This window comes from Callionymus lyra, chromosome 1 (genome assembly GCF_982586985.1).
Source record: "Callionymus lyra chromosome 1, fCalLyr1.hap1.1, whole genome shotgun sequence".
In the NCBI taxonomy this organism is placed as follows: Eukaryota; Metazoa; Chordata; class Actinopteri; order Syngnathiformes; family Callionymidae; genus Callionymus; species Callionymus lyra.
This window is the reverse complement of record NC_141818.1, coordinates 45020409-45036036: the sequence shown is the minus strand read 5'-3', so window position 1 is coordinate 45036036 and position 15628 is coordinate 45020409. Positions and strand designations below refer to the sequence as shown.

General features: G+C 39.9%; 1 protein-coding gene across 4 annotated transcripts; it reads left to right on the top strand.

The window, feature by feature from the left end:
* Positions 1–231: 231 nt before the first annotated feature.
* On the top strand, positions 232–13279 carry pla2g6 (phospholipase A2, group VI (cytosolic, calcium-independent)). 4 transcript variants are annotated; one of them, XM_087809732.1, is made up of 19 exons: positions 232–299; positions 1451–1671; positions 1748–1957; positions 2878–3058; positions 3122–3309; positions 3427–3523; positions 3863–4045; positions 4979–5087; positions 5401–5517; positions 5645–5732; positions 7765–7928; positions 7998–8148; positions 8918–9054; positions 9176–9253; positions 10081–10235; positions 11102–11153; positions 11217–11332; positions 11393–11466; positions 12975–13279. In XM_087809732.1, the coding sequence occupies exons 2-19, from the start codon at positions 1457–1459 to the stop codon at positions 13120–13122; spliced, it is 2463 nt and encodes an 820-aa protein (XP_087665858.1). In that variant the 5' UTR covers positions 232–299; positions 1451–1456; the 3' UTR covers positions 13123–13279. The 4 variants fall into 4 exon arrangements, with proteins under 4 accessions (XP_087665858.1, XP_087665873.1, XP_087665865.1 ...); XM_087809747.1 differs by lacking the exon at positions 5401–5517; XM_087809739.1 differs by lacking the exon at positions 9176–9253.
* Positions 13280–15628: the final 2349 nt, after the last annotated feature.

The window sequence follows — 15628 nt, the reverse complement described above, 5'->3', positions numbered from 1 at the left end:
ATAATTAGAACAGCAGACGGATAAAAAGAGTTATTGAACAATTGAAAATGTAGAAATTCCATTAATAAAAAAATAATAAAAAGTCTACACTCAAAATTAGCATTCAATCGTGTTTTAAAAAATAAATAAATTCATATATACTAAAGTAATAATGTTTATCGAAATCCAAGTGTTGTCCCGCCCATTTAATCCTCCCTGAGCTCTGATTGGACGAGCGTACCACACGCGATACGTCCGTCAGGGTTGTAGCATTAGCTTGTTGATGTAGCCGTCAGGAGTCATAAGTCGCAGTGACTCAGGTAAAGTAGCTCGACATTCTCCGCTAACACCATCTTAGGAGATCATTTTATTTTTAAAGCTACTTTTCCTCTGCATGTTTAACTTCTCACATGTAAGTCATGATCGATGTTAGACGAGCTAGTGACGTAGTTGCTTCTTCTACGCGTTAAACTCGTGAGCAGCTCGACGGCAGGAGGAAGATGTTCCAATGATCTTCCAAACTCAACCGTATTATTATTGACATGTATTTTTCAATGAAATCGTTTTTATTATTATTATTTTATTTTTCAACTGTAGACAGTGTGTCGGAAAGACTTGTATAACGGTCGCTCCCACAGTTACAATAGTAAATAAACTGTATATAGTCAAGCCTCTTAAAAACACCATTTATTGTTGATTTTAAAATATTATTGTGACAAAGTCATATTACGTTTTAGTAGTTATTGTTGTTATTACTGATATTTTTCCTGTATTTATTTCTTTAAAAAAGGAATTTATGCTTTCAGTTTGCTTCATACACGTGACTTACTGTACAAACTGTCACGTTTGTCGTCGATTTATGTTGTATATTTATAATTTAAAGTACGTGAAAATGCTTTTGAGATTCTTACACTCATATTTTTTATTGCAATATTTTTATTATTAAGCAAATCATTTATTGCATTTGAAACTAAAATCTTAAACATAAATGAAATTGTTTGATTTTCATCTCAATGTTGAATATATATTACAAATTATTTTATATATATATATAATTTTAATTGTGAAGCTAAATCTATAATAAACATAATAACAATTTGATATATGTATTTCCTTATTTGTAGATAGATTGATACTGTAGTAACTAGAATATAGTTATAGTATTGTTGAGTACTTGACTCTGGTGTTGCACAATTAACAGACAACATGACTCTTGACTAAGTCATAACCGATTTAGTTTGTTTCGAAACCAAAATATGTCCAAACATCACTTTTAAAAGCTGCTGGAGTCGGCTGTATCCTCTCGTCCTCAGTCGTCCAACAGGATTACATTTTTTATTTAGCTGCAGAGGACGTGATGGTACATCGATATCAATTGATACAGTGCTGTTGAATATTGATACAGTATCATGAAAAGATCAGTATTTAAGTGTACAAAGACTGCTGGTGACAGTCATTATTTGTGTCTCAGGTGACGATGCAGTTCTTTGGCCGGCTGTTGGACACCGTGTCCTCTGTGACGACCCTCTTCGTCAACCCGTACAAGGTCAAAGATGTGCCGCTGTCCGACTATTCGGGTCAAGTCCGGGTGGAGCTGCAAAGGAAGGGCCGTGTCGTCCTGTACAAAAGTAGTCAAGGTCAATCATGGGATTGTATTCTGATGATCCCCGAAACCCCCGCCATGGTTTTAAGGTACGCTTCGGATGTGTGAACCCCGAGGCGAGAACCCGGTAGTGATGACGTGCTTTTGCTGTCCTGACGTCCACAGGCTGTTCCAAGTGGGCTCGGAGGAAGAAGCTTTGAACTGGTTCCGACAGTATTCCGTCAACCTTCAACCGTTCTACGAAACGCTGCCTCTCAAAGCGGACTCGGTGCAGCTCGTCACGGACTGCATCCGGAACCACCCGGACTGGACCGCCGCTCACATCGCCGTGGATACGGGCCTGAGGGACTGTCTCAAGCACAACTATGTACAGAGGTGAGAAATACTGTGTGTTTTATACATGTATATGTTTATTTTTTTTAAAAAGGAGGCATTTTTAATTTAATTTGTCACTAAAATAAAAATGAATCCTTTGATACTGTACTATCGACCCATTTTGGTTGGTGCCTTAAAAGAACTAAAGAACATGTAAAGTTGGATAAAGTACTTTTAAGTAAGTAAATAAGTAATTTTTATTTGTATAGTGCTTTTCTAGACCAGGGTCACAAAGCGCTTAAACAATCAAAACAATATTCAATAAAGTATATACTTTAAAGATCAAGATAAAACTGATAACACAACAGGAGTTCCAGAAAATCAAGGAAAAGCCTGAACAAATAAAAGTGTCTTAAGATGTTTCTTGAAGGAGTCAGTAGATCATCAAACGTAGAGATGGTTCCAAAGCTTAGGAGCAACAGTCTGGAAGGATTTCTCTCCTCTGGTCCGGAAGCGTGTTCAGGAACCATCAGTAGATTCTGATCCACAGACCTCAGAGCCCGAGCTGGGGTGTAAGTCTGGATCAGAATCTACTGATGGAAGGTCTGACCATGAATAGATCTGAAAGTAAGAACCAGAATTTTAAAGTTGATCCTGAAAGAAACTGGAATCCAGTGAAGAGTTTTAAGGATCGGAGGAATGTGAGTTCTTCTACTGGAGCGGCTCAGAATTCTTGCTGCAGAGTTTTATATCAACTGCAGACGAGACAGATCCTTCTTGTTAAGACATGAAAACAAACTGTTACAATAATCCAGGCGAGAAGAAACAAATGCGTGGATTACAAGCTCCAGATCATGTTGTGACAACATTTTCCTAAATTTAGAGATTGTTCTCAGTTGAAGGAAACGGTAACTAACTAGGACTGGACTAGTTTCCCCCAGTAAAGTCCATCAAGTAAGTCACTGATGTTCTCTCTCCAGCCTCATCAACACTCAGGACGCCGCGGGTCAGACGCCGCTCCACCTGGCGTGCGAGCGCGGCGACACGGCGTGCGTTCAGCAGCTGCTCGAGGAAAGCCAGGCTCGTACCGACGTCAAAGACCACGGCGGCGAGACGCCCATACACTCGGCCGCCAAGCAGGACACGGCGGCGGTCGTCCAGGTGAGCCCGAACATCGGCCATCTTGTTTTTTTTTCCGACGCCATCTCGGTTCTTCCCTTCAAGATCCTCTGCTCCCGCACGTGCACGGGCGTCAACGAGCGCAACAACCACGGCGAGACGCCGCTGCACGTGTCGTGCCGCCTGGGACGGGTGGAGGCGGTCCGGGCGCTGGTGGGAGGCGGGGCCAGGTGCGACGTCGTCGGCGGCAACGGCTACCCGATCCACACGGCCATGAAATACAATGAGAAGGGGTGAGGGACCGCCCGGGTCGGATTTCCGCTTGAAAATTAAATGCGAAACAAAGGGTTTATTACATTATTTGAGGAGGTGAATGTATATATATTTAAAGTCTACTCTTGTGCTGTCAGGTGTGTCGAGGAGATCCTGAAGATGAGTCCGAACCAGCTCCAGGCTGAAGACCCGATTTACGGAGGGACGCCGCTGCACTGGTCCAAAACGGCCGAGGTGCGTCTCACTTTAAGAGGCTCGTTTGGTCACATGATTAATTCATGCTGTTGTTTTGCAATGATATTGTGCATTTTTTTAGACCATTCGCCTGTTTGATAGAAAACAAAAGATCTTCATTATAAAAGCTCAAGTCTACATTTTTTTTAGTAAGCAAGTCATTTTTATTTATATAGCGCTTTTCCAGACCAGGGTCACAAAGCGCTTAAACAATCAAAACAATATTCAATAAAGTATATACTTTTAAGGTCAAGATAAAACTGATAACACAACAGGAGTAAGTAAGTAAGTCATTTATATTGTTAAGTAAAAGCTGACCATGGATTGTGTGTGTGCCAGATGTGTCGCCTCCTGCTGGAGCATGACTGCGCCATCAACTACCTCAGTAAAACCGGCGAGAGTGCGCTTCACATCCTGACCAAGAGGGGGCGCTTCGAGGCCGCCATGGTGCTGCTGACGCACGGGGCCAACGCTAACCTGAAGGGCCAAGACGGGAACACGGCGCTGCATCTCGCCATGAAGGTGTCGAATCACGTTGGGCTTATGAGGGAAAAAAGTTACTTCTATTACTACTACTTAAAGCCTAAACTACAAATCAAATCCCAGGAAATATCGAATCAATTTGGAAAATAATTATATAGTAAACATAACTTGAAAACTGCTCTTATGTTTAGTTGGGGGTTTTTTTAAACCTAGTCTTTACACGAATTTAAAAAGGTTTTAACTTTCACAAGGGTTAAATGTGTATGTCCTTTTAAAGAAAATGATGGTAAAAAATACTGTACATTTTCATTTTGTTTAAATTTGTAGTATAAGAATAATGTTTCAACATTCTGGTCTAGTGTGTTATTAATGCATATAATGCTTAGTTGAAGTCATTCAATAGTTTTCTAATACCCTTTTTAATCAACAAAAAGACCTGTTTTCTTCCCAACTCTCCTGACTCACTAACAAGTTGAATCTTCCTCCAAGATGCGGTAAGTTTCTCATCATGACCATGTTTTGAACTTATTACTTTATAAAGTTTCCCCAAAATCTGGGCGAACAAAAGGTTACGAGAGAGGAGTCCATTATGACGTAATAATGGCTTCACTCCTCCTCCAGCCAGCTGAAATCATGTCCTGCTTTGTTTATACAACGAGTCTCTTGGAGGTGGAGACTTCCTGGATTAATGAGCTGGATGACAAATCTTAATAGAGAGTGTGTGTGATTATGGTAAACAAGATTCAATCTTCAGAAAAACATAGTGGTTTCAGTGGGCGGAGCTTAAGCACATTTTATAATGTATGTATTTCAACGAAAAGAGAGTTTTGTACAAACAGACACAGATTGATGATACAATAGATGAGTCTAAGATCTATTTAAGACACACTTAAATCATCACATTAGACCTTTTAAACACTTTGCTAGTTTACCGACTAACTTTGATCGCCTCAATCGTTCTCTGGTTCACAGATGGACCACATGGAGTTGATCAAAGCTCTCATCGTTTTCGGGGCAGACGTGGAGGTCCACAACGATTTAGGAGAAACACCAGGACTGATCGCCGCTCGCACCAGCAAAGGTAGCACCGAGTGGGAAAACTCATGTACATGGATTTGTATTTTGTAGAGTTTTTACTGGAGTTTGAAGCACGGTGTGTACTTACTCATACAGTGTTTGTCTTCTCACTCATTGCCATTGTCAAGATTTAAAAATTGTGATTATATGATGATGATATAACCTGTTAAGTTGCTAAACAACGTTATGTTTTTGTTTTAGATCAGTGCATGTTCGTTGCTAACCATATCCTGTTCTCTCTCTCTCTCTCTCCTTTCTCTTCTACCGTTTGTGCATGCTACTCATCCTAACGACATGTGTTGCTCGTGGAATGAAAGGATCTAATAGAAAGATCCTCCTGGACATGCTGTGTAGTGTGGGAGTCCAGCGCTGCCACCCCCCGACTACGAGTAGCCCTCCCCCCTTCATTGACAAGAGCAAACCACCCAACATAGGTAAACCTCCCTGCACGTTTGTTTTTAACACGTACTAAAAAAAACATTTTTAAATGGAGGATCAGGTAAATCTGATGAATCTTTCAAGTTTCTGTTTTGTTGCTGATCGGCTCTGATCGACTCGCAGGGTTTCAGGAAGTGATGTACGTGGGAGCAGCGCTCACCGCTATGAGCGGGGGAGCCTGTGCCGTCGACGGAACCCCAAAAGGCAGAAGGTTCGACTGAAAGACGTCGGTTTCATCGTTGCATGAAAATGTCGGGGTGTTTCCCGATGCACGCACTTCTGCACTTACACTCCTGAGTGCACAAGTGCGTCCCGATGAACATTGTGCAAAAATGTAGTGCGCAATGAGCACTCAATTGGCCAGTGTTGATCGATGGACACTTTCCACCCTCAACGGCCGCCATCTTAGTGACGTAGGCGACGCTAAACGGAAGTTACGTCACTGACGACGTGTCTTCAGAGCAGATAACGACGTAAATGTCTCGAGAAAACACTAGTGCTGTGTCTCAAATCGCATACTAGCGTACTCAAAGTTAGTATTTTTAGGGAAAGCGAAATTAAGTGCGCCATGCACACTAAATTGGCGTACTAACACGCCAACAAAACTGAGCATGGTTCGATGGACACTAACCACACTAAACAGCTCCATCTTAGTGACGTTTTAAACGGAAGTTACGTCATATACAAATGCATATATATTCATATATATATATACTTAAAAGTGCATTTTCAGCAGCAGTAGAAGGATGACACGTCTTCGGTGCTGGTACCAGCTTAAATATCTCGCAAATATTTCGATTTATTTTTCCAAACTTGCAAAACGTGCTGCCAGCAGGTGGCGATGGCGTTCAAACATCTGGTTGAAACATCGTTAAATAGAAGAAGAAGCTGTTCTGTGATTTCCGGTTAGTGTGTAGCAGCAGTGTTTGATTTGAGACATACTATCTGTGGAGAATTTGCGTACTAGTTAGTACGTACACTAAACTGATGCATACTAACTACTAGTATACTAAGAGTAGAATGCGATTTGAGACATACAGTAGCATAGTTTTACCACAAAACAACACAACAACAGTAATGACACAATGAAACACAACTAATAAGTGGTTTCAATTAGCAAAAATTACGGTACGATACCGTAGTTAAAGTTATGTTATTTACAAAGTTGTCATATCGTATTTCATTATCCACTTCATTACCTCATCGGTATCATCCTTCATTCATCGATGGAAGTCTGGAAACGGAACATTCATCAACTGCTAGAAACCGGGACATGGCAACTTTTGCGACGTTTAGCGAGTGCTCATGGGAAATGTGGTCCCCCTGTCAGGCTAAACACTACCACTTTAGTCCACTGGTGGCGCTCGTCATCAAATCGCATAGAATCGCTTTAATCTGGATCCAATGATTCATTAGAAAACTCGACTCTGTGGAGCTGCAGTACCTGCTCGGTTTCTTGCTCGCACCTACTTTGTGTGCTCAGGAACAGAGCCTGTTGCTACCAACACTATTTCATCAAATAATGTCTCAAATACTGTAACTATCGGACTCTAAACCCCAAGCTTTGACCCCTGTGGCCTTTATAACTGTAGCTTATTGATAGAGTTCTCCTGGCTAACGGCCACCGGGGGGCGCTCTGTAGGAGTCAATGTAAAAGACTGAAGAAGATACTAGTTCTGGTAATTTTGCAAATCATACACTACACACACCATCATCATGGAAAACACACGGATAGATGCATGTGGCGCCGCTTTTAAGCAAAAGGAAATTGATCAGGTCATCAGAGAAGGAAATGAAGCTGTGCACGCAATAGGTATGTGTGTAAAATCTGTTAAGTATTAATTGATTTATATGAAACCTGTCATCTAAAAGGTCTTGTAAAGACGATTCCAGCGACGTAAGTATCATTTCTATCACCTGTGATGGATATAAAAGTTATGGGCTGTGTCTCAAATCGTGCACTTTTTCAGGTGCATTGCTTTAAAGTGCACTTTAAGACAGTGTACATACTTGCCCAGTGCGCATATTATTGACGAGTATTACTGTCTCAAATCAAACACTGCTGCTACACACTTACAGGAAATGACTCGACAGCTTCTTCTTCTACTACTTTTTAACGCTGATAGCAACCAGTTGTTGAAACACTATCACCGACACACATTTCGACAATCGAAACAAGTTATTAAGTTATTAACAATTTCCAGAAGATCAATAAAGTTTATCTAATGTTTTTGTTGTTGCAGGATCGACAGGCTTCTGTGTCTGGACGGTGGTGGAATCAAAGGTCTGGTGCTGATCCAGATGTTGATCGCTCTGGAGAAGGAAGCCGGCCGACCCACCCAAGAGCTCTTCGATTGGGTTGCGGGGACCAGCACAGGCGGGATACTTGCTCTGGCCATCATCCATGGTTAGAGGACTTCTCCAAGTTTTAACTGTAGCCATTAGCTTCTGAGCACTGGTCTTGATCAAAATGCAGGGAAGTCCATGGAGTATCTGCGCTGCCTGTACTTCCGGATGAAGGAAGAGGTGTTTAAAGGCTCGCGGCCGTACGAGTCTGCGCCGCTGGAGGACTTTCTGAAGAAGGAATTTGGAGAGAACACAAAGATGACTGACGTCCAACATCCCAGGTGTCATGACATCACTCTGCTTATCACAACAACTCTTAGATTCAAATACTCACTAGTAAAATACACTTTTAAAGGTCGATTATTCTCTTTTGAGCCAACAATTTAGATACGAGTCCACTGAAGGTTGTTTGTGGCACAATTATTCTACTGCCTACTTTAAAGTTAAACTACTGTGTTGATATTAGTGTGTGTTGTCGTGATGTTGTACTCTATTGTATCATCAGTGTGTGTGTGAAATTAGAAAAAACATCTTAAGCCCCGCCCACTGAAAACACTGCTTGGAGATGAAATCTTGTTTACCATAACCACGCCCACTCTGCTGTGATTAGTCAAGCATTGAGGTTTGTCACTGCATGTCATCAATCCTGCTGCTTTTTTTCTTTATACCTGTTGTCGTAAGTATAAGAGTGCAGGAAGAGTGAAGCAATAAGATCGTGTATAAAGATAAGATCAAATGTACTTTTATTCTGCCCACGTTGTAAAGTTACTGCAGTTCACAAAAAAATTAAACGCACACACGCATTACATTAAGACTAAGAGTGCGCATATTGGAGATCATAATTTAATAACAACAACAATACAAAAGACTGAAATAAAACTTATAGTAAAATTATTATCCTATAAACATGAATAAATAATGCATCGATCAACAACAATAAACATTAGTGAAACACTACATAAGTACAAAGTACTATGTACTACATAAGTGATATATTTTTGTGTAAAACATTGTTGTAATTCAACCTTTGGATTTGATTCCCATTCCCAGGGTGATGGTGACCAGCGTTCTGGCCGACAGACACCCCGGGGAGCTGCACATCTTCAGGAACTACGACCCCCCTTCCACCCAGAAAGACCCTCCGTACGCCACCACGGCCACCTTCAAGCCTCTCACAGTCCCACAAGGTATACACTTGTATATAGAAACACATTTATTTATTATCATCAGGCGGTAAGCTACAAAGAAGACCACAGATGTTTAGTCGAACAAGAGTGAATTGGATGTTTGCAAGCCGTGTTGTTGCAGGATGGGAGGATGAGGAGTTGTTGGTAGTGGGATACACAGAGGAGCCGCCAAAAAAACGTAGAAAGGTGACAGACGAAGGTGTGTGTCTGCAGGGAAAACATGTTTTAGTATTTGAGTGATGCTCATTAGGAAACTTGTTTTTTATTCCATTTTGAACATAATGATTATTTACCGTATTTTCTGTACTATTAGGCGCACCGGATTATAAGGCGCACCTTCAATTAATGGCATATTTTAGAAGTGTTTTCATAAATAGTTTGCACTGGATTATAAAGCGCATAGAATAAAAGATACAGTCAAACGTTTGACTGGGGTTGCGTTATTCATCCACTAGATAAAGCTGTGCTAAGATAAAGTTAAAATTTATTAAGCGTTCTGACAACCCCGTTCACTCCCATGGTAACGATTTTCAAATGATGTTTAAAAGGCTTCAAGCAGCAGCGCGTGAGACTGGTGTTGTGAGCAGACAAATGTTGAGTGAGCAGCAGTGAAGTTGAGCACGTGTATGACGGCTAGAGCGCGCGTGTATGACTGGTTGAGCGCGCAGCAGATTGATTTTGAGTGTACAACAACTACGACACACTCGCGTAAACCGGTGGCAGTAATATCACTCTACAGCCATCCGCCATGATGTAAATCCCACCCCGTGATGACGCAATGACGTAATCCGGCCCACGGCGTGTCAGCTCAGTCGGTGCAGAGTCATGAAAGTGTTTGTAAACAAGTCACCCACCAGGTAATGTTCATAAATAAGGCGCTCCGGATTATAAAGGCGCACCGTCGTTTTTTGAGAAAATTAAAGGCTTTTTAAGTGTGCCTTATAGTGCGGAAAATACGGTACGTTATTTGTTCATTATTGGTCAGTTTAATGGCTGCTTTGAAGAACCTTCTCTGCTGTTCTTCAGAGCAGCTGGTGTGGCGAGCTGCCAGGTCCAGTGGGGCGGCACCAACCTACTTCAGACCGATGGGCCGCTTCCTGGATGGAGGGCTGCTGGCCAACAATCCAACCCTAGACGCCATGTCAGAGATCCACCAGTACAACAAGGCTCTCAGGTCTGAGGTAAGAGAGACGATTAAGATTTTAAAGCTGTGGAGATTCATTTTTAAATCATGTGCCTGAATATGAAGGTCAGTGCCGTCAGAAGGTGGAATAGTTGAATTTAACATTCCGCCTTTTTATAACCAATGAATGGTTGTTTTTTTTAAATAATTGAATTTTAATATTGAAAGGTTTAATTTGTTAATAATTTAACAACTTATTTCAATAATTCTAATATTGAAAGGTTTAATTTGTTTAAAATTTAAAAATGTATTTAAATCGTTCTAATATTTAATTTATTTTGTTTTATTGAATAACTGAATTCTATTATTTTACCAATTTTAAATGTTTAATTTGTTTATACAAATAAATAATTTAACGGTTTAATTTGTTTTTTATTGAAAAACTGAACTCAATAATTCATATATTATAAGGCTGAATTCGTTTTTAATTGAACAATTAATTATAATAATTTATATATTTAAAGTTTTAATTCCTTTTTATTAAATAATTTAATTCAATAATGTGTTTTCTTTTGGGGTTGTTTTACACATAAAGTTTTTAACTATTTAAGATAATATATATTTTTTATTTTATTCTCATTCTAATGATTCAAAAATACATTTTCTAGATTCATTAATCTAATTAATTTCTAACATTTCATATTCATTATAAAATGCAACAGCGCCACCAGACAGTAGCAAACGAGCACCGAGCTAAAGAGCGGAAACGATCTGAGAGATAAATCCGAAGCGTGTTCAGTCAATAAATCCAAAACATCCTCTGAACGAACAAGAACAACAAGGCAGGTCTGAAGCTCGACGTCTCACGGCTTCTTAAAGAAAGACAAACTCGCATCAGAATGTGGTATTTTTGCTCTTTTCCAGGGTCAAGGCTCGGAGATAAAGAGGCTGGGGATCGTGGTGTCCCTCGGTACAGGTAATACAATCAGGTCCTGCCGGTATTAACGGCGGGAAAGTCATGTCGAATGTCCTTCTCCAGGTAAACCTCCTCAGGTGTCGGTGAGTTCCGTCGACGTCTTCCGACCGTCCAACCCTCTGGACCTCGCCAAGTCCATCCTGGGAGCCAAAGAGCTGGGCAAGATGCTGGTGGACTGCGTGAGTGAGCCGCACGTCGCCTCAGGAAAGACCTCCGTGTTTTGAACTGTGACTCCGCAGTGCACGGATTCCGACGGCTGTGCGGTGGACAGAGCCAGTGCCTGGTGCGAGATGATCGACACCATCTACCACAGGTGAGACCGGGACCGCCCAGGATGAGACTAGAGTTAAATCCTGAGGAAGCAAAAGCGTGATCTAAAGTTTTTTGTATGTGAAACACTGGGGAAGATGGTTCTTTAGGAAGTCTTGAAAATGCACACGTTGACTATTGAGCTCAATGGAAGTTTCAAGGGAAGAGCAACTTGATCAGGGCAAGAAGACCCCCATGAAAATACAACATCTCCATTTTACTATGCAATTTAATTTCCATTCCATACTAATTAAGGGAGACCCCCCTGGAAATTTAAAAATCAGTCGAATTATGACAAAGACAAATTAACGTGAAAATTATCATTTAGAGACGTTGATTTATGGGGGGCTTTTTGAACTTTTTCCAATGAGGAAAACATTTTTTTTAAGTTTGACACATCAAAAGATAACATTTTTTAAACTTGGGCAACATTTATTTGTGTTCCCATGGCCAATGAGATCATGGCATTCAAGACATTCGCTTTGCGCTTGATGGATCTACTGACTCCTTTAAGAAACATCTTAAGACGTTTTTATTTGTTCAGGCTTTTCCTTGATTTTCTGGAACTCCTGTTGTGTTATCAGTTTTATCTTGATCTTTAAAATATATACTTTATTGAGTATTGTTTTGATTGTTTAAGTGCTTTGTGAACCTGGTCTGGAAAAGCGCTATACAAAGAAAAATAAAAATTACTTACTTACTTACTTATTCTTTACGATGCTTATTGGACATTTTAGAGACATTTATTTTTGGCATTTTAAACTCTTTCTGATGTAAAAGGTTGATTTATTTATTAATTTCAATTTTTAAGTTTTTTAAGACTTCAGTAAATCACATTTTGAAACTTGGACAAGATTTATTTGCTTTCGTATCGTCTCCGGGATCACAAACTTTACTTTTGCTTGAGACGTTGATTTTTGCGCATTTTTTTCAACTTTTTCAGTTTTTTTTCTAGTTTGACACGTCAGAAAATTAATTTTTCAAAACTTGGGCAACATTTATTTGTGTTAATATGGCTGCGGGATCATTCAATTATTTTGAGGCATTTTTTCCATTTTTTGAGACATTCATCTTTGGCATTTTTCAACTTTTTCCTAATAAAAAATGGTCAAATTATGACGGGGGTCTTCCGCCCCCCGTTCACCCCCCCCCCCTTGACTAGATCTGGAGAAAAATATGCCTCAAAACCAAAGTTCAAGATCCTACGACCCTTGTGAACACAAATGTATTTCGAAATGTCATTAACTAAACGAGAAAAAAAAAAACAACCTTTATTCATTGGAAAAAGTTGAAAAAAATGCCCAATAATTAACGTCTCTAAAAATGGGAAAAAATACCTCAAAGCCAAAGTTCATGATCCCTCAGACCATGATAACAAAAGTGAATGTTACTGCTTGAATACATCAAATTTAAATTAAACATATTACACACAGAAAAAGGGAGATTTGTTTTCTGAAAGCCCATAATCTCGACACTTCCTCTGCGCTGCTTCAACCCTTGACTCCGTTGCAGGTTGAGTCCTCAGCTGTCCCAGGAAGTGCTGCTGGACGAGGTGAGCGACTCGGTCCTGGTGGACATGCTGTGGGAGACGCAGATGTATTTGTACCAGAAGCGCGACGTGATCCAGTCGCTGGCGAAAGATTTACTGAAGAGTCACTAAAGAAGGTTGGACTTAAAAACAAATAAGTAGCACTTTTTCTTCCAGACAGACGTGACATTCCTTGACATTTGTTCTAATATCTATTTAAGAAACTGACACTTGATGCTCTTGCCACTGCCTCTTCTATTGTGTTTGGATTAATAAATATTTAACGATCGTCACTCGTTTGATTGAGTTGAATCGTGACGCTCCGTCTCCAGCCTGTAGGGGGAGCACTGTTTCTACTCGGGTGTTTCCGAGTTAAGTGGGTGATTGAACCTGCTGTGCCTCGGCTAACATGTCCGATGGGATCCGGTCTGTGGGAACTGTGTGGTGGATTATTATTCGGGAGCACAGTTGATCCTTTTGGCGCTCGCTCGTGGTCACGGGGTTGAAGCGGCTCAAGGTCCAGCAGTGATGGTCTGAAGGAACACGAGCTTCTCCTTCCAATGAGATGAAGCCACGCCTTTAGAAGAAAGATGCAGCTGCCATTATTTTATCTGGGATTTTTTTTTTTTTTTTAATGTGACCAGAGTAGCTGCATTCTTTAGCTTTTCTTCTCCTGTTTTGATATCATCAGAACCTTTTGGACCCAAAACAAACGTGTCAGTGAAGGCTGAGGGGTCGAGAACCTCCACACGTGGCAGTATTTTAACAGAATCTTATTGTTTTTGCCTAATAAACTCAATAAAAGGGCAGAGATTTGAGTAAAAAATAAAAAACTCCACTCGTGTTCTACTCACTCTCATGTCATGTCGACTAAGGGTTGGAATTATTTTCAATCTGTTCTTTGTTTAGAGTTAAAAATGTTAAGTTGACTTTAATGTCATCTTCGTCGCCAAAGAAGTCAAACTTTAAAACATCAAAATACTTCCATTACTGCTCATCAACTTGGAAAAAAGAATACAAAGGACGAGAAGAAAAGAGTAGAATTTGTAATTCAAGTGGGAGTAGAAGAAGTAGTATTGGTAGGAGTATAACTACAATTAGTTGTAAAAGTAGAACTACAATCTTAGTATTGGTATTAAAATAAGAAGTAAAAGTAGTAAAACTAATAGTAAGATTAATTGTACAAGTATAAGTAGTAAAAACAGTAGTATAATTAGTGGTAGAAGTAGAAGAATAATTGGTAGTTGAAGTAGAATTAGTAGTAGAAGTACAATTGGTAAAAGCAGTAGTAGAAATAGAATAAGTGGTAGTAGAAGTAGAATTAGTAAAGGCAGTAGAAGTAGTAAAACTTGTTGTAGAATTAATAGTACATGTAGAAGTAGTAAAAGCAGTAGTAGAATTAGTAGTAGAAATAGAAGGAGTAGTAGTAGAAGTAGAATTGGTAGTTGAAGTAGAATAAGTAGAAGTAGAATTAGTAAAGGCAGTAGAAGTAGTAAAACTTGTAGTAGAATTAATAGTACATGTAGAAGTAGTAAAAGCAGTAGTAGAATTAGTAGTAGAAATAGAAGGAGTAGTAGTAGAAGTAGAATAAGTAGTAGAAGTATAAGTAGTAAAAGCAGCAGTAGTAGAAGTAGAATTAGAAGTAGAAGTAGAATTGGTAGTAGAAGAAGTAGATAAAAGTGTTTTTAAAGCTGAATAAAGTTTCTAGGTGTGAGTACATGAAAGTACCTGAAGGTCAAAGTGGAAGGAGTTGAAACATGAGTTGAAGAGTTTTATCATCCAAGTGAATAGGGGGAAAAAAGAGGAAAAGAAGAAAGAGTTGAAGAGATAAAAGAAAGCTACAACATATCACGCATTTCGGGAACGAGCCAAATGGATAAAAGTTGAATTGGTTCAAATCTGATGCGGCACAAAGTTTAGGTCAGAAGAGCAAAAGTGGATCTGAATAGTGTGAACGTCTTCAGCATAAACAACCACAACGATTCAGCGACTGAAGGAGGATCGACACATTTGTCTCTGGATCTCAGGGACGGTTTTTTCTTATTTGGGTCTGGGTTACAATCTGTCCATCAGAGTAAAAAGTACCATATTTGGATCCTTGAGGTACACCAAAAGTGTTTTTGTTTTTTTTAAACAATAAACTTAAGGAAATTGACTTTTTCTGACCCAGAATTCCATCTTGGATTCCTCAAGTGAGAACAAAGAAAGACAAAGTCACCTTCATCGTGTCTCGACACAAGTGGAAGCAGCACAAACCGGTTCTTAAAAAACATCCGTAATTATTTCTTATAATAGATATACCTTGGTTTTTTGATCACTTTGCCAAAAGGTAACCCTTTGCATTCCAGCGTAATCCCTGGCGTTAGATTCTCTTTACCTTGTCAAATGTTTTGTTCACTCAAATGCAATTAGTGTAAGACGTGGATCAAACCTGTCAAAGACGAATGTCTCGCGGTTGTAAATAACGCTTTTCGTCAATTTAAACCTTCTCTGCAAAACGACCCGCTTCAACCGCCGGACACCCTTCGTGGACACAAAGAAAAGTAGGGGAAAAAATCCTCGCCAAAGTCTCTTTAAACCTTCCCTCCCGGGAGTTAACGCGAAGCTTCCTCCGTCATCTGGAAGCTCGCCTTCCGAG

What these genes read in the sequence shown, in the direction of transcription:
- pla2g6 (XM_087809732.1), top strand. Translation starts at nt 1,457, where the DNA reads ATGCAGTTCTTTGGCCGGCTGTTGGACACCGTGTCCTCTGTGACGACC. An exon ending in TGCTCTGGCCATCATCCATG is followed by an intron (nt 7,929 to 7,997) that starts GTTAGAGGACTT and finishes ATCAAAATGCAG; the next exon opens with GGAAGTCCATGGAGTATCTG. An exon ending in ACTGACGTCCAACATCCCAG is followed by an intron (nt 8,149 to 8,917) that starts GTGTCATGACAT and finishes TCCCATTCCCAG; the next exon opens with GGTGATGGTGACCAGCGTTC.